The 17,550-nt window shown below is 35.0% G+C and overlaps 1 protein-coding gene and 1 long non-coding RNA gene across 2 annotated transcripts; both read right to left on the bottom strand.

The window, feature by feature from the left end:
* Positions 1–6,872: 6,872 nt before the first annotated feature.
* On the bottom strand, positions 6,873–10,777 carry LOC146932165 (uncharacterized). The gene is made up of 2 exons (XR_015006954.1): positions 10,659–10,777; positions 6,873–7,762 (listed from the first exon to the last, which is right to left on the bottom strand). It is a non-coding gene; the product is annotated as an uncharacterized LOC146932165 (long non-coding RNA).
* A 1,602-nt stretch (positions 10,778–12,379) lies between these two features.
* Positions 12,380–13,365, bottom strand: LOC146932166 (uncharacterized). The gene is made up of 2 exons (XM_085703804.1): positions 13,021–13,365; positions 12,380–12,858 (listed from the first exon to the last, which is right to left on the bottom strand). The coding sequence occupies exons 1-2, from the start codon at positions 13,295–13,297 to the stop codon at positions 12,587–12,589; spliced, it is 549 nt and encodes a 182-aa protein (XP_085559930.1). The 5' UTR covers positions 13,298–13,365; the 3' UTR covers positions 12,380–12,586.
* Between the last annotated feature and the right edge of the window lie 4,185 nt (positions 13,366–17,550).

Genomic DNA, 17,550 nt, shown 5'->3' on the forward strand with positions numbered 1-17,550 from the left:
CCAAGCTACAAGCCAATGGTAAAAATATACACCCATTTCCTAGTTATACACACTAAAATCATGGAATTAAAGTAAAATGCAAGCATAAAGAAAATGCATGAGGTCATCTAGAATTAAAGCAATATAGCAAGATAATAAGAAACTCAAAAACATCACATATTAGAATAAAATTCCAAAGCAATGCATGATGTTAAAAATTTTAAAGCAATGCATGAAGTAGAAATTGAAATATTAAAGCAAAGCTAACACAAGATATTATGGAGTGAAAAATTTGAAATGCATGGAACTAGAGTTGAATTTTAAAGCTAGGTTGTAAGAATGTTTGATGAAACCACAAACAAAAGATGCATAAAATGATTTTAAAGCCAAATTAACAATAATGCATGATGTGAACTTTTCAAAAGCCTACGTAAACTAAAAATATGCATGAGGTAAAAATTTAACTACTAAATAAATTAGATAAAAATATGCATTAAAACACTAATCAAAACATATGAAATAAAATCAAAGCACTATATGAGTTTTACAATAAAAATGCATGATATAGAAAATGGTTTGAACAAACACTCATGGAAGCATGACTAAAATCTGCACAAACTATATAGTAAAACAATGCACAATGCAAGAAAAGATTTGAATGCATGAGATAAGAAAAAAATTAAGTTAAGGAATGCATGGTATGAAAATTGAGACACTGATTAAAACGCATGGAATAAAATTAAGAACATTAGATAAGTTTTTTTTTCTTTAAAAAATGTGCGTGAGTTTTAAGAAAACAAATACTTAGAAAACTAATGTAAAGGAGGGTGCAACAAGCATATGGTAATCACAAAATGCAAAGTCCAGAAGGAGAAAGGGCCAAGCAGTAGCAGACTGGGTTTAGGATCAAGGTATCATGGGCTGATTCAAAGAGTTGGACCGGTTCAGGAACGGGTCGGTTCAACCGAACCGGTCCAGCAACTATACTAACTTAAACAAACATATAAGGTTCCATGTTCATTTCTTTGTCAAAGCTTTCACAAAAACTAACCGATCTGTTCTCTTCTCCTCCTCCTTTCTCCATTCTCAACAAAATTGTTTTAGGAAAGCAAGATTCAAACACAGATCGGGAACTTCAAATACGAAAGAAAAATCAAAAGCAGAGAACAATTACCTTCACTGTCGGTTTTGAGTCCTCCTTGCTTGCTGTTTTAGCTCTGTTGTCGTCAATGTTGTTATGAGCTTCAATCCCTTTCTTCTTTCACGTGTTCCTCTGCTACGGATCTGGACGAGTTTTAAGATTCGAACAAAACTTGTTGTTGCAACGATTGGTTTCTTTCTTCCTTCCCTTCACCGTCGGTTTTGGATTTGCTCACTTTGATGCGGTTTTGTTCGAATCCGTTCCAGCGTTGTTGATTTGCGGTTTTGAAGTTGTTGATGATTGCTTGGATCTCACAATTTCGGAGTGTTTGTGAAGATGAGGATTATGAATTGAAAATGGAAAAGGGTTTGTGATTTAAGATGTAGTTATGGTCCTGGCTTTGTTAACTTGAAGTTTGAATCATTTTTGCTATAACATGTACACTGCCTAGATCGCGAATCTGTTGTTTTTGTGAAGAAAATGGTGATTTCGAAAACGTGGGGTTGATTGTTGATGATGAATGTTTATTGTTTGGTTCGGCTAAGAAAAATGGTGAATGTGTTGATGTTGAGAGGTTTATTGTTTGTGGATGAGTGTTTTATAATTGGTGGATTCGGACCTAGAATTTGGTAGCTGGAAAGGAGTTGTGTTCATCCTGTGTTCATCTCCTTTTTTTGGTTTTTTTTTTGGAGTTTTGATTTGAAATTGGTAGAAAGAGAAAAGAAGCAATTGTTTGTATGCGGCTGCTGATTTGATTGGGTCTGTGAATTCAGTGCCGCCCCCTTTCTCCAATGATTGGGAGACTATTTATAGCAAGAACTAGGTTAAAAAAGGATGAATGGACTAAATACTAAACTACCCTTAATGAAACTTGGAGAGAAAGAAAATGCTTGGGATGCTCTTTGGACCAATACCGATGTAACAAGTGGACTTAAGACAAAACAAATTGTTGATAAAAACAAAATAAAAATGACATTAAAAGCAAAAAGAATAAATGGTAAAAATGAAATAAAATAAAATAGAGTTGTAAACTAAGATAAAAGTAATAAAAAAAAAGTAATAAAATTTAAAGCTGTCGAAACCTCGACTGGGATGACTAGAACTAGCGGTGTTTTAAAACACGAACAAAACGTTTTAAGCAGTTTAATCATACGGACAAAAGGAATTTACCTAAAAAAGGTTTATTTATCAAAGAAATGAATAAAAGACTTTAAAAGCACGCGTAAAAATTTAAAATGCCAAAAAAAACAAATAACGCGATTTCAACTAGATAAAGTGAGAACAAAATTTTACTTGCAAGATAAAAGACTTTAAATTATTAAACAACGACTGAAGAAATTTTAACCGGTTAAGGCGAAAAGAAGAGAAATTGAGCCGTTTTAAAATACGGACAAAAGTAGGTAAAAACAGAGCAAAGTGGTCAAAATTTGGGGTATGACAGATGCCCCTATTTAAGTTTCTTCGTCACGAAGATTTGAAAGAAAACTTTTAAATCGATGGGTCGAAGAGACTTAAATACTAAGTACACCGAATTTTGACCAATTGAAAAGCTGAGAATGCGATGAATACAATAATATGTATGCATGCGATGCGAGTATGAATGCAAAGACGACGGAAATAAACTGACTGGGGAACAAACTGATAGGTATCACTGGGGAGATAAAGCCTGCCTATTACCAATTGTCGTGATAAAGACGAACATACGGGAGATAAAGCTTGAATTTTACCAACTGCTGTGGTAAAGACGAAAATACAGAAGATAAAGCTTGGAACGGGCAATAAAGCTTAAGACGGAAAATAAAGCTTGAGACGGGAAGTAAAGCTTGTCTATTACCAACAGCCCGTGGTAAAGACGGAGATACAGAAGATAAAGCTTGTCTATTACCAACTGACGCGGTAAAGACGAAAATACAGATGATAAAGCTTGTCGGAATATAAAGCTTAAACAGACGGTAAAGCTTGGAAGATAAAGCTCAGACAGCAAATAAAGCTTAAGACGGGAAGTAAAGCTTGAGACGGAAAATAAAGCTTAAGAAGGAAAATAAAGCTTATGACGGAGAGTAAAGCTTGAGATGGAAAGTAAAGCTTATCAATTACCAACAGCCCGTGGTAAACGATGACAATGCGGAAGATAAAGCTTGGACTGAAGATAAAGCTCAGACGGAAGATAAAGCTTGAGACTGAACATAAAGCTTGAGACAAAAGTAAAGCTTGAGGTGGAAAGTAAAGCTTATCAATTACCCACAGCCCGTGGTAAATGATGAAAATGCGGAAGATAAAGCTTGTCTACTACCAACTGACGTGGTAAAGATGAAAATACTGATTAAAGCTTGTATATTACCAACTGCCCGTGGTAACGACGAAAATGCAGAAGATAAAGCTTGTCTATTACCAACTGCCCGTGGTAACGACGAAAATACAGAAGATAAAGCTTGTCTATTACCAACTGCTCGTGGTAACGACGATTAAACAGAAGATAAAGCTTGTCTATTACCAACTGCCCGTGGTAAAGACGAAAATACAGAAGATAAAGCTTGTCTATTACCAACTACCGTGGTAAAGACGAATATACTGATTGGTATCGGTAAAGTGATTACTTGATGGGACCTGTCACTTGAACACATACTGATTGGTGACATTTATGGATTAGACACTTTGAGATTGACATCTTGTGTATTGGAGTAAGACGCAGGAAAATAATGCAACTATGCATGAATGATATTTGTATGCGTGCTATGTATGCATGGATGAATGAATGCATATGAGATTTATTTGTCAATATAATGGTGAGATTGTTGAGACCAGATTGGGCAGGTCCAAAGAAAGTGGCCCGACATCATGTTGCAAGCATCTGACACCCTTCATTGGGGATAACATCACTGGGAATGAACCAAACACTGACGGGGTAAAGCCCTTCAAATCACTGACGGGGTAAAGCCCTTGAAACCACTGACGGGGTAAAGCCTTTCAAACCACTGATGGGGTAAAGCCCGCATTTTTAACCATTGATGGGGTAAAAACCCAAATTCAAACCAAGCTGATGGGGTAAAGCTCATATTCCAACCAAACTGATGGGGTAAAGCCCGCATTCAAATCAACTGATGGGGTAAAGCTCATATTCAACTACTGAAAGGGGGAAGGGTCCAATAACCAATTACTGAAAAGAGAATACTCCATAATCAAACCGCTTGAAGGGATAACAACCCATTGATCATAATGCTGGGGGGAGAATGCCCCATAATCAAACCACTTGAAGGGATAACAACCCATTGATCATACTGCTGAGGGGAGAATGCCCCATAATCAAACCACTTGAAGGGATAACAACCCATTGATCATACTGCTGAGGGGAGAATGCCCCATAATCAAACCACTTGAAGGGATAACAACCCATTGATTATACTGTTGAAGGGGTAACAACCCATTAATCATGCCACTGAGGAGGTAGCAAATACCAACCCATTAATTGAAACACTGAAGAGGTAACAAACTCTTTGATCAGGCCACTGAAGATGTAACATATCATCAATTCAACCACTGGAGGGGTAACAACCCATTGATCATACTGCAAAAGGGGGTAATGACACATTAATTATACCGCTGATGGGACAAAACTGCTGATGGGAATAGGACCCAATATGACGTCTCAGTTGATGGTGAAGCAATCCTTCCTTGGGGTAAATCCCGCCAATCAGAAACCTGACAGAAGTCGCCCCTTCTTGAGATAAAAACCCATCAATCAACGCGCAGGCAAAAGATGCCATTAATCAAGCCACTGGCGGAAGTCACCATTTGTCAAACCGCAAGCGAAAGACATCATTGATCAAACCACAGATAGAAGTTGCATTTCTCGGGATAAGACCCATCAATCAAAGTCTGGCAGAAGTCGCCATTTATAAGCTAGCACAAAATGCATTCTTCCATTTAACCCACTTGAAATGTGATGCCTCTGTCTTTGTTGTTTTTTTGTATTGTTCATTTTTTTTGTATTGTTTTTTTTTTGAATCCCTAATTTTTGCCTGGACCGCCCTTTTGGGTTTTCAATCCACCGGGAATATACTTCTTTTTTGTTTGCCCCTAATTTTTGCCTGGACTGCCCTTTCAGCTTTTCAATCCACCGGGACGCTCATTTTTGCCTAAGCCGCCCTTTCGGGTTTTCAACCTAGCGAGCTTTTCTTTTTGTTTTTTTTTTGTATTTTTCTTTTTTTCTCTTTTCTTTTTTTTTGACAGAGGTCATCTCACAGCTTTTGGTCATGTTTACCTTGCAGAGTTTAACTGTCCTTGAGACGAATGTTGATGTATGTTTCTACTACTCATAAGTTCAAAGAAGATGTACCTGTTGTTTATGCTTTTCAAAAGACAATTAAAAAAAAATTTAAATTTTTGCTTTGAGTATTCACATCAAAAATAGAAGAAAATTATGCAAACAAAATAACTGAGAATTTCAAATAAATGGGCACAGGCTCAAATTAGATGTAAATGGAGTGGTGGTATGCCAAAGGCGTGGCTCCAAGAATTTTAAAAGTTTTGGAAAATGGTAATTATATGGAAAAGGTACATTGAACACAATAACCGCTATGCTCTCTAACAACTTTGAATTCCACTGTTCCGAGTCTTTGACCTGCAGATGCTTTATATCGGGAGTCCTTTGACAGTTAAGATGCCCCAGATGAATCATACTTGATTTGATGAAGATGCCTTGCCATAAGTCGGAAGTCTTTTGACAACTGGAATTCCCCAAGTGAGTCATGTCCGACCAGATGCAGTTACTTTGTCATAATCCTTAACTTTTGCATAGGTCGCCCTTGCGGGTTTCAACCTATCAGGATAAACACATTTTTCTTTTTTTGTCTCTAACTTTTGCATGGACCGCCCTTTCGGGTTTTCAATCCATCGAGACGCTCTTTTTTGCCTAAGCCGCTTTTTCAAGTTTGCGACTTATCGAGTTGATTTTTGATTTTCTTTCTTCATGTCTCTAATTTTTGCATGGACCGCCCTTTCGGGTTTTCAATCCATCGAGACGCTCTTTTTGCCTAAGCTACTTTTTCAAGTTTGCGACTTATCGAACTTTTCATTTTAACAAAGTATTTCTTGACTGCATTGGCATTCACAGGACATACAAGTTTGTCACCATGCTTTTGTAATTAGGCATTCCTTTGCCCCTGGAATCCGGTGACGTATTTTTGAGCACAAAGCCACTTTCTTGACATTCACGGGGACGAGCCTTCTTTATCGAATACTTGATATAACTGTCGGTGGCACACAACAATAACACTTTTGAATTCAACAAAGCTTAGCTTTCATTGGAACCTCTATTGACAGGACTTTGACCTCCATGTGGGACACCGCCTTTAAATTGCATACTGAGGGATGGTGGGGGGGTTGCCCCTGCTAAAGTGTGCACTTGAAGTACAATATCCCTGCAAGGCAGATGGAAGCATCTTGTGCCAGTCTTTGTGTATGAAAGTCCTCTTCAGGACGATCTTTCTTTGATATTTGCAGCTTCGATGACCAAGATGCCCCAGTTGGCGAGAAATCTCATTGGAAACTTCTTCATCATCCCTTTTTCAGCCTCGGACACAGGGACCTCAAAGTCGAGAGAGAGTACAGGGTTCAAGTGTTCAATGGGTTTATTAATGCATGATTTGATTATTGATATAAACATTATGATTATGCAGATATGTGGAAATGATTTAAAGAAGAAGAATTTTGGTTTTTTGTATTACCATTTTTTCCATAAAAAGCACAAAAATAAAAACAAAGCCGGGATCAAAGCGACCTTTTAATTAATGATGAAAATACATAAAGCAAAAAGCCCTAAACAAGTTCACTTCCGTCTTGGGTGGGACGAAAGGATTTTTTTTTTTTTGAAAAACATAAAGCAACAAACAAACATAGTAATTTAAACAGATGAGTAGTAGAAATAAACATCAGCAAAGACCCAATTGCAGCTAAACATCAAATTCCAAGATCCGATAGCGGATTAACTTGCAGATTCCAAATCAAATTCTTCAAAAGGTATGAGGGCTTTTCGGATCAACTTCTGAACTATCTTCTGCAATGCAAAACAGTGCTCAATATCATGACCTGGTGCCCCTTGATGGAAATCACATTTGAGGTCAGGGCAATACCAAGATGGCAGAGGATTCGGCACCCAATGAAGTGGCCTGGTTTGAAAAAGTTCCTTCTTAAGCAAGATGGGAGGCAAAGTTGCATATTTGATAGGAATTGGGTCAAACTGTGATGCTTTCCGAGCCTGATTTTGAAGAATAAGTTGCTGAGGAGCCTGGTTCTGGGAAGTAAACAACTGAGGAGCCTGATTCTGGGAAGTGAGTGGCTGAGGAGCCTGATTATGAGAAGTGAATGGCTGAGGCTGTTGAGGAACCTGTTGTCGAGGTCATTTCATGCATATCGGCTGACATAATGGCTGAGACCTTTGCTGAACAAGCGGTGGATCCTTTGCAGCCATCAATGAAGATACTAGGCTAGTTAATTTCTCTACCTCAACCCGAAGTGTTGTTACCTCTCCACGAAGCTCGTGTACCTCTTGCTCAAGCTGATCAATCTTGTGTTTGCATGAGTGTTTGCATATGCGAGCCGAACTTGGATGAAGACATCGGACCACTTTACTGATGGATTGACCTTTTGTACATAGAGATAAAGTATGAGACACAGACTAGAAACTATGAATGCAACATGATGCATGATATGTTTATGCAAAAAATGTACAATTTTTTTGTTATCGAAGGATTTATCAAGGTAAATTGTAAACATTGCAGGTGAACATGGTTTCATTTTGAAGATTTGTAAAGATATTGCAATAGGTTTGCTTTTCAAAAGGTAAGAACGAACCCAAGGATGAAGTTCTTAATCAAAAGTAAAAGCTTTGGTAAGATTTTTGAAGTTGTATTGCTTGGTATTCATTCTTACAAAGGTCCATTCCTTCGATGTTTACAAAAAACTTGGCTAAATCCTTCGATAGTTTTATGAATGGGAAAAAATGTTTATAGATGAATGCATGAATGCGTGATGATGCTGAGAAAACATGATGAGATTTAAGGTATACAACAACGCCATTTGGTAAGAACTATGGTTTCCAATTGCACAAGTAACAAGGGTTCTACCAAGGTTCCCGAATTACAACCACCGCAGAACTTTATCGGATACCGAGACAACACCCGGTCCAACAACGTTCGTAGGAAGGTCTAGTTCGAGTGTAGCATTGCAAGTAGACTAACACCGAGACATCACCCGGCTTAGCCACCGCACTACATCCTAAAAAAGGCCAAGATGGGTTAAGGGTTACTAAAGGTCCTTAGCGTACAAAAGGAAACTTAAAAGCAATAGAGTCTAAGCGTGACAACACCCGCCGACATATATCACTTTTAAGCTCCTCCGCTAAGTGTGGTTATCCCACATGTAACAAGACACGAGAATACTCTCGGTATGCCACTATGAGTTTACCACTCCTATCTTATGTTTCGCTCAAGCCCGGGTATAGAGCTTATTTTCTCACCCCTCACGTAACAAAGTAAAAATATATACAAAATAATAAAGCATAAAAGATAAAGGAAGAAAGGTGGGTTTAACCCGCATAGGATCCCCAGTGAGGTCGCCATTTTGTAGATCAAGATTTTCGGGTGTCAAGCCATTGATCGGACTTGAACCTTCAATCTACCGGACTTGCTCGATTTTATTCTTGGGAAGGGAAAAAGAGATTGAAAAACCCTTTTTGGATCCGGGGGTCGGTTACGATTCGGGAAGGTGTTAGGCACCCGCGTCGTTCACGGTACTCCGTGAGAACCTCTTTCTAACTTTATTTTTATTTGGAAAATTATTGCTTAAAGTATAAGTGAAAGAATGGAGGGAGAAGAAGTAGGAGTTTTTGTCATTTTTATTTGATCGATTTGGAAGGAATAAACCCTTGCCTACGTACCCTTAAAAGGGATCAAAACCATCGTAGTTCACTCTCAAAAAATATTTTTGTGGGTTAGGTTGATTTTAATTTATTTTGAAAAAAGGTTTTAAGAATGGTTGCGAGACCTCAAGGTATAGAAGAATAAAATAGAAGTGAGGTTGTTTCATTTTATTTGAGAAATTTAGTCTAGGTTTAATTAAAGTTCATTTAGGAATTTGATTAAGAAAATAAAGGGAAAACAACTTGGATTTGGATCCAAGGTTTATTAAGAAAAATAATTTGACCTTTACTTATTTGAATTTTGAGATAAAAGTGATTTTTCCTAACTAACGGAAAGTTGGCGTACTAACGTGAAAAATAAAGCTAGAGTAAAGCGATAAATAAAATGATAGTGTCGGTGCTGGTGTCGGTGCTTGTGTTACCTACATTATTACAAAAATTCCTAGATACATTCTATGGCCTCTTTGCCAAGCTACAAGCCAATGGTAAAAATATACACCCATTTCCTAGTTATACACACTAAAATCATGGAATTAAAGTAAAATGCAAGCATAAAGAAAATGCATGAGGTCATCTAGAATTAAAGCAATATAGCAAGATAATAAGAAACTCAAAAACATCACATATTAGAATAAAATTCCAAAGCAATGCATGATGTTAAAAATTTTAAAGCAATGCATGAAGTAGAAATTGAAATATTAAAGCAAAGCTAACACAAGATATTATGGAGTGAAAAATTTGAAATGCATGGAACTAGAGTTGAATTTTAAAGCTAGGTTGTAAGAATGTTTGATGAAACCACAAACAAAAGATGCATAAAATGATTTTAAAGCCAAATTAACAATAATGCATGATGTGAACTTTTCAAAAGCCTACGTAAACTAAAAATATGCATGAGGTAAAAATTTAACTACTAAATAAATTAGATAAAAATATGCATTAAAACACTAATCAAAACATATGAAATAAAATCAAAGCACTATATGAGTTTTACAATAAAAATGCATGATATAGAAAATGGTTTGAACAAACACTCATGGAAGCATGACTAAAATCTGCACAAACTATATAGTAAAACAATGCACAATGCAAGAAAAGATTTGAATGCATGAGATAAGAAAAAAATTAAGTTAAGGAATGCATGGTATGAAAATTGAGACACTGATTAAAACGCATGGAATAAAATTAAGAACATTAGATAAGTTTTTTTTTCTTTAAAAAATGTGCGTGAGTTTTAAGAAAACAAATACTTAGAAAACTAATGTAAAGGAGGGTGCAACAAGCATATGGTAATCACAAAATGCAAAGTCCAGAAGGAGAAAGGGCCAAGCAGTAGCAGACTGGGTTTAGGATCAAGGTATCATGGGCTGATTCAAAGAGTTGGACCGGTTCAGGAACGGGTCGGTTCAACCGAACCGGTCCAGCAACTATACTAACTTAAACAAACATATAAGGTTCCATGTTCATTTCTTTGTCAAAGCTTTCACAAAAACTAACCGATCTGTTCTCTTCTCCTCCTCCTTTCTCCATTCTCAACAAAATTGTTTTAGGAAAGCAAGATTCAAACACAGATCGGGAACTTCAAATACGAAAGAAAAATCAAAAGCAGAGAACAATTACCTTCACTGTCGGTTTTGAGTCCTCCTTGCTTGCTGTTTTAGCTCTGTTGTCGTCAATGTTGTTATGAGCTTCAATCCCTTTCTTCTTTCACGTGTTCCTCTGCTACGGATCTGGACGAGTTTTAAGATTCGAACAAAACTTGTTGTTGCAACGATTGGTTTCTTTCTTCCTTCCCTTCACCGTCGGTTTTGGATTTGCTCACTTTGATGCGGTTTTGTTCGAATCCGTTCCAGCGTTGTTGATTTGCGGTTTTGAAGTTGTTGATGATTGCTTGGATCTCACAATTTCGGAGTGTTTGTGAAGATGAGGATTATGAATTGAAAATGGAAAAGGGTTTGTGATTTAAGATGTAGTTATGGTCCTGGCTTTGTTAACTTGAAGTTTGAATCATTTTTGCTATAACATGTACACTGCCTAGATCGCGAATCTGTTGTTTTTGTGAAGAAAATGGTGATTTCGAAAACGTGGGGTTGATTGTTGATGATGAATGTTTATTGTTTGGTTCGGCTAAGAAAAATGGTGAATGTGTTGATGTTGAGAGGTTTATTGTTTGTGGATGAGTGTTTTATAATTGGTGGATTCGGACCTAGAATTTGGTAGCTGGAAAGGAGTTGTGTTCATCCTGTGTTCATCTCCTTTTTTTGGTTTTTTTTTTGGAGTTTTGATTTGAAATTGGTAGAAAGAGAAAAGAAGCAATTGTTTGTATGCGGCTGCTGATTTGATTGGGTCTGTGAATTCAGTGCCGCCCCCTTTCTCCAATGATTGGGAGACTATTTATAGCAAGAACTAGGTTAAAAAAGGATGAATGGACTAAATACTAAACTACCCTTAATGAAACTTGGAGAGAAAGAAAATGCTTGGGATGCTCTTTGGACCAATACCGATGTAACAAGTGGACTTAAGACAAAACAAATTGTTGATAAAAACAAAATAAAAATGACATTAAAAGCAAAAAGAATAAATGGTAAAAATGAAATAAAATAAAATAGAGTTGTAAACTAAGATAAAAGTAATAAAAAAAAAGTAATAAAATTTAAAGCTGTCGAAACCTCGACTGGGATGACTAGAACTAGCGGTGTTTTAAAACACGAACAAAACGTTTTAAGCAGTTTAATCATACGGACAAAAGGAATTTACCTAAAAAAGGTTTATTTATCAAAGAAATGAATAAAAGACTTTAAAAGCACGCGTAAAAATTTAAAATGCCAAAAAAAACAAATAACGCGATTTCAACTAGATAAAGTGAGAACAAAATTTTACTTGCAAGATAAAAGACTTTAAATTATTAAACAACGACTGAAGAAATTTTAACCGGTTAAGGCGAAAAGAAGAGAAATTGAGCCGTTTTAAAATACGGACAAAAGTAGGTAAAAACAGAGCAAAGTGGTCAAAATTTGGGGTATGACAACATGAAGCTAACACTTTTCTATGATCTCGTGCAAAAATGGAAGTTAAACGATATTAACAAGGACAAACAATCTCCAATTGAAAAACAACCCTTATATTTCTAAAAATTGAAATAAGTAGGCTTAAAAGTTATATGTCATTTAGCAATGTATATTAATCAGAAACACAAAAACTACTATTATACAGTTGCACCAAATAATTTATTCCTTTTTGATAAAACACAATAGTATCTTAAATTAGTATAAGAATAAGAAAACTCGCTTTATTTTAATTTGCTGGAACGTTTAAAGAAAATCAAAGAGAAAACTATAAAATTCAGAAGCCCTGCACAAAGCATGCAATTCCAATTTTCCAAGAGCTAGTTAGCGAATGAACATTTTTTTCATTTTTTTCAAATGAACATTTTTTTCAAACTTGAAAACTATAATATTCATTTTTTTCAAATGAACATTTTTTTCATTTTTTTCAAATGAACATTTTTTTCATTTTTTTCAAATGAACGTTGCAAATGAACATTTTTTTCAAGGCCATGATTGCCAGAAGGGACGAAGCATCGGCATAACAGCGAACTTCATTTGTCCAACGTTGCAATGTAATCCATTTTTCTCACCACATGAAAAGTAATAAGGCTTCCATTTGTTTAACACAAACTTGAATCCCTCTCCAACACCTTGTGTGTGATTTGCCAACATCTTAGCCCTCTTTACATCACATTTCATGGAGCTTTGCCAAGTTGTAAACATGTATACGCTGTGTGGGAAACTCGTTGCATTTGGAGCATCATATTTGAAAACTACATGCATAAAATATCAATGATCAACATTATATAAAGATTCCCCCGTAAGTAGAATCAAATTGTAAAGGGCTAAATGAACATTGGAGTATATGTTAGGGCTTATTAGTGTATAAATATTTGAACAATGGAGTTTATAATTTATAATAAAGGGAAGCTTACCGAGAGTATCATTGAGGTAAAAAGGACCACTCTTAATAGCCCAATCAGAATAGTTATAGCCAAAGTGCCAATTTTGAGAGCCACCAACAATGATCTTCTTAGGTTGTTGTTCTGTCTTATTTATTTGATGATGATGGTTTCCAAATCTGGACCCCCAATCAGTGTAGTTGAAATTACCAAAAGAGGGCCAGTCCTTGTTTGCCACAGTAACTGTAAACATTGAAGTGGTTATTATAACTAGTAAGGTGAGGACATGAACAATGTTGGTGGTGGCCATATTGTCTGATGTCTTATGATTCTTGTCTGTTGACCGTTTCTCAATAATACAAGGGACTGAAGGGAGTGTGTTATGCTTTGTCTGGAGTTATAAAACGGGTTTATATAGAGTTTCGTGTGACAGGAAATTAAAGGGTTACGGCATGGAATATAACGTGGTGGTGTAGAATGACCAAATTAACTTTTAATTAGTCTTCATATAAATGGGGTAGAATTTGAAAACAAGTTGAATACTATATGTTGCAAGTAGCAATGTTGGGTTGGAGAGTAAGACACTTAAATATATTGATAGGAAATGTTAGCAACACTCTATTTTGAACCCTCAATCAAATTCTCATTTTTTTTATTGATTTAAATCATTGTGAGTTTAAATTTTGAAAGTTGAACCCACAAAAAGTGTTGAAACATACATTGATTTGATTTAATAAAAGAGTGAATATTAGAAAGAGTGTTGAAAAGTGAGTGTTGTTAGCATTTCTTATGTTCATAAATTGTTAATTATGTTTTGATGCAAGAAATAATTACTACTCTTGCATATTTCTTGTAAAAAATCTATGGTCATTTATTGCATATGTAATTTATGCTGAGTGAACCAAGTCTACGAGAAGAGACCGCGCACTCTTATAAAATGGTAAATCAATGTTTAAATTCTAACCAAAAGAGATAGGATTTAATCTCCAACATGTTTTAAATAGAATTATTTTTGATAAAGGAAACTTATGAAAAATTAAAGGGATTTTGTGCACGTATAAATAAAAAGTGGTTCAAAGTTAAGTTGTTATGTTATGGCTGTTTATATCTACACCTTATGTATTGGTGTTGATGTATAACAATGTTATTTATTTATATATTTATCTATTCATTTACTTATTTTCCTTTTGGTTTGTTTCTTAAGCAAGCTATTATCCAGAATTTAAAGAGAATTGGTTGGTATTTGACTTGGTAGACATACGGCAACACAAATGGAATATTGGGAATTATTATGAGAAATGGTCAAATGGGGTCGTGTTGCTATTATGAGGTTTGAATTCTATGAGGTCAAAGCAAGTGTTTCTTACTATTATTGCACATTTAACTGAATCTAGTGGGTTTGGAAGATTTTCCCATGACTAAAAGTAAAATGAAATACAGGTTAGGAATTATTTTCCTTCTCCCAATCCCCATGCATTTCACGAAGCCAAATTTTTTGAATAGTGAGACATCATATACATCACAATTGCTTCCTACGATTTGTGTTTTTTTTAAAAAAAAAAAAAAGATATTAAATGATTTCTCATTTTCAATCTCAATAAAAACATCACTCTCTCTCTCTAAACAATAATTTAACCATAGTGGATGGCGATGTTAATAGTTTATTCTAATAAGTTATTTTGTTTGTTTTTCTAAAGAGAGGATGACATGGGGTTAGGGTTGAGATTCTGAACGCGTTAAATGAATCGTTTTAGTTTATTTTTCTTCAAAACTCTCGATTTGTGAAGAATAGAAAAGAAGCATAAGAGAAGGGCTCTGGAGGAATTTTTATAAATCCCAAACTCTTATTTACTTTTTTGTTTAAGAAAAAACTAGTAACCAAGGTATGACCATAAGTACTTAAAGGCAAAAACCCAACCGCAAATATAAATTAATGGTACACAAAATATTTTGACTTTGTGTGTCTAGAGTAGAAAATATATATTATGACCTTGTGGGTTTAGAGTAGACAAAAATTAACACGGGAGAGATTGCTTCCAACAAAATGCAGGGCATGAAGCAATAATGAGAATTTTGTGTAGACAGAGTCACACAACCTTGTGTGTGGCTCCGCCCTCAATGTGTAGGACACTATCTATGTTGTGAGCTTAGGCCAAAATGGAATTTAAAATATCTTCATTTTAAACTAGGTACAATGACTAGCGGAAAGACGGGCACTCACGTGTCTGTTTTTCTGCTCTTTTTATTGCGCTAACAAGTGTAAATTGTGAACGGTATTTTATATGAAATTTTGATTTTGATTAAAATTATACATATAGATATTTGTGGATTTTAAATTGTAACAAACCGAACAAATCATGTTTATCTTTTTCGATGACATCAATAATATAACAAATTTAATAAAAAAAATTATTTTTTTCATAACATCAACAATATAACATGTTAAATGTTATATCGTTTCCCTTCAAAACAAAAAATATGAGATATGACTCAAAATTTGATGATTGCGTTCCTGAAAAAACCGTGGCACGATTTTTGGATTAGATTACAGTAGAGTGGTGTTTATGAGCTTAATCGCGACGTGATCTGGGCAAATCGTGTCGTGATTTTGCGAGAATATGAACACTATATAAGCATCATTTGTTGAGTGAGAGAATCTAATGGAAACCAAAGGATGGAACTTTTAGGAAACTTCGAAACTAAAGGTTGAGGGTCTTTAGGTGAGATTCAAAGTGTCCAAATGCGAATCTTGAAAAACCAAATGAGGGGGCTCTTGGGAAAGGGTTGGTGACTTTTGTAGAGAGGTTCATGGGATTGGAAAAAACATGAGTGGAGAGTCATTTGTGAGAAATTTGGGGTGAATATTGGGAAATCAAAAGTGAAGATGCTTAAAAATCAATTGCTAAGGGTTGGTTACTTTTTGGGGTTAGATTCTAGAGTTGGGAAACACCTTAGGTGAGTGAAATCATTGAGTCTCTTGTTCATAGGAAGAGATTGGAAAATGGGTAGAAATTATGTTTGTTCTTGGAGAGCTTGTTGAAGCTATTGTATCTCTTTGTAAATAACTTGTTGATAGTGAAGTGGAGATCTCTCTCTCCTACAGAGTAGGTCATTGTTAGACCGAACTAGGTGAACAAATACTTGGTGTTGTTTTCTATTGTCTACTCTTTTTATCTTGTTTGTTCTTTGTTTCGATTGTGATTTTTCTTTACACTTAGTTGCTAGATTAGATCTAGATCCGTTGTTGTTGTTTGTGGTTATTTTGATTACTGGCTGTCATTGATACTTTCCCACACATCTAAATTTCATTGATGTAAGATTTGAAGTTATCGAATTCATAACAAATATAACATTATTGTAGAAATATTTGCTTAAGTGTATCATTAGAATAATAAAAAAAGGCAACCCAAAACCCACTATTTTCTTTATATATAGTATAGATAACCGTGTCAAAATGCTTATAACCGTGTCATCTTGCTAACTTGCATAGTTTTTTTTTTTAAAGATAATTTACACCCACTTGTGTAAACAAATTTATCTTTCTTTTTGTTAATGACATTCTTATCTCGTGGAATCAATTTCTTCCAGGTATCTCTCCTCTATCCGGTCATTATTATAAACAAAAAACTATGTTTTAGGTTTATTAAATAAATGATGTATGTGGTCTATATTAATGGTCACATATATCACTCATTCAATGAACCTAAAAATTAGTTCTTTTGCTTATAATAATAAGAGGAATGCTAGCAACAATCACTTTTCAACACTCTCTCTAGCACTCACTCATTTATTGGATGAAATCATAGTATGTCCCACCACTTTGTTGGAGTTCAATTTTCAAAGTGTAGACCCACATTGATTTAAACCAGTAAGAGAGTGAGTATTAGAGAGAGTGTTCAAAAGAGAGTGTTGCTAGCATTACTCATAATAATAATAACCAGAGGAGTAATATCTAGATGTGTGCATCAATTTTTTTTTAGTATCTATCTTTTTTTTTGTTCAACGGCTACGTCAATTGTTTTTTTAGTATTTTCCAACGTCTATGTTTTTTCTTTGTTCAACGTCCACGTCAACTTTTTTTTTTGACAAAAACGTCCACGTCAATTGTTATCTCTTTTCTAATAGTCAATTGTTTTTTTTAGTATCTTCCATCGTCTATGTTTTATATGCAATATAACACATGTGGTTTTTATATTTTCATTTTTATTGTACCGTTAAATTACATTATCAAATTTTTTATACAATTCTATTATTATAAAAAGTTAAGTCGCGAACTCTCATGTAAGAAAGAAATATCACTCCTTTAAAAAAAATATCACAAAGTATATACAAATTGCATGATCTCCTATTATATCAATGATTGACATTCAATTCAAGAGTTCTCCAAAAACAAACCCTAATTTCTATATTTTCCCTTGTTTCTTTTTTTTTTTGGTAGTGATCTTCCCTTGTTTCTAGCCCTCAAAGAAAAGTCATTAAAGAAAACAAAAAAAAATGTGCAATCCTTTCTATAATGAAATCTCACTACACAAGTTGTTTAGAATGTGTTTCTCAATCATATAA

The sequence above is a fragment of the Medicago sativa genome, chromosome 4 (genome assembly GCF_051527215.1).
Source record: "Medicago sativa cultivar Bolivia chromosome 4, Bolivia_mono, whole genome shotgun sequence".
Classification (NCBI taxonomy): domain Eukaryota; kingdom Viridiplantae; phylum Streptophyta; class Magnoliopsida; order Fabales; family Fabaceae; genus Medicago; species Medicago sativa.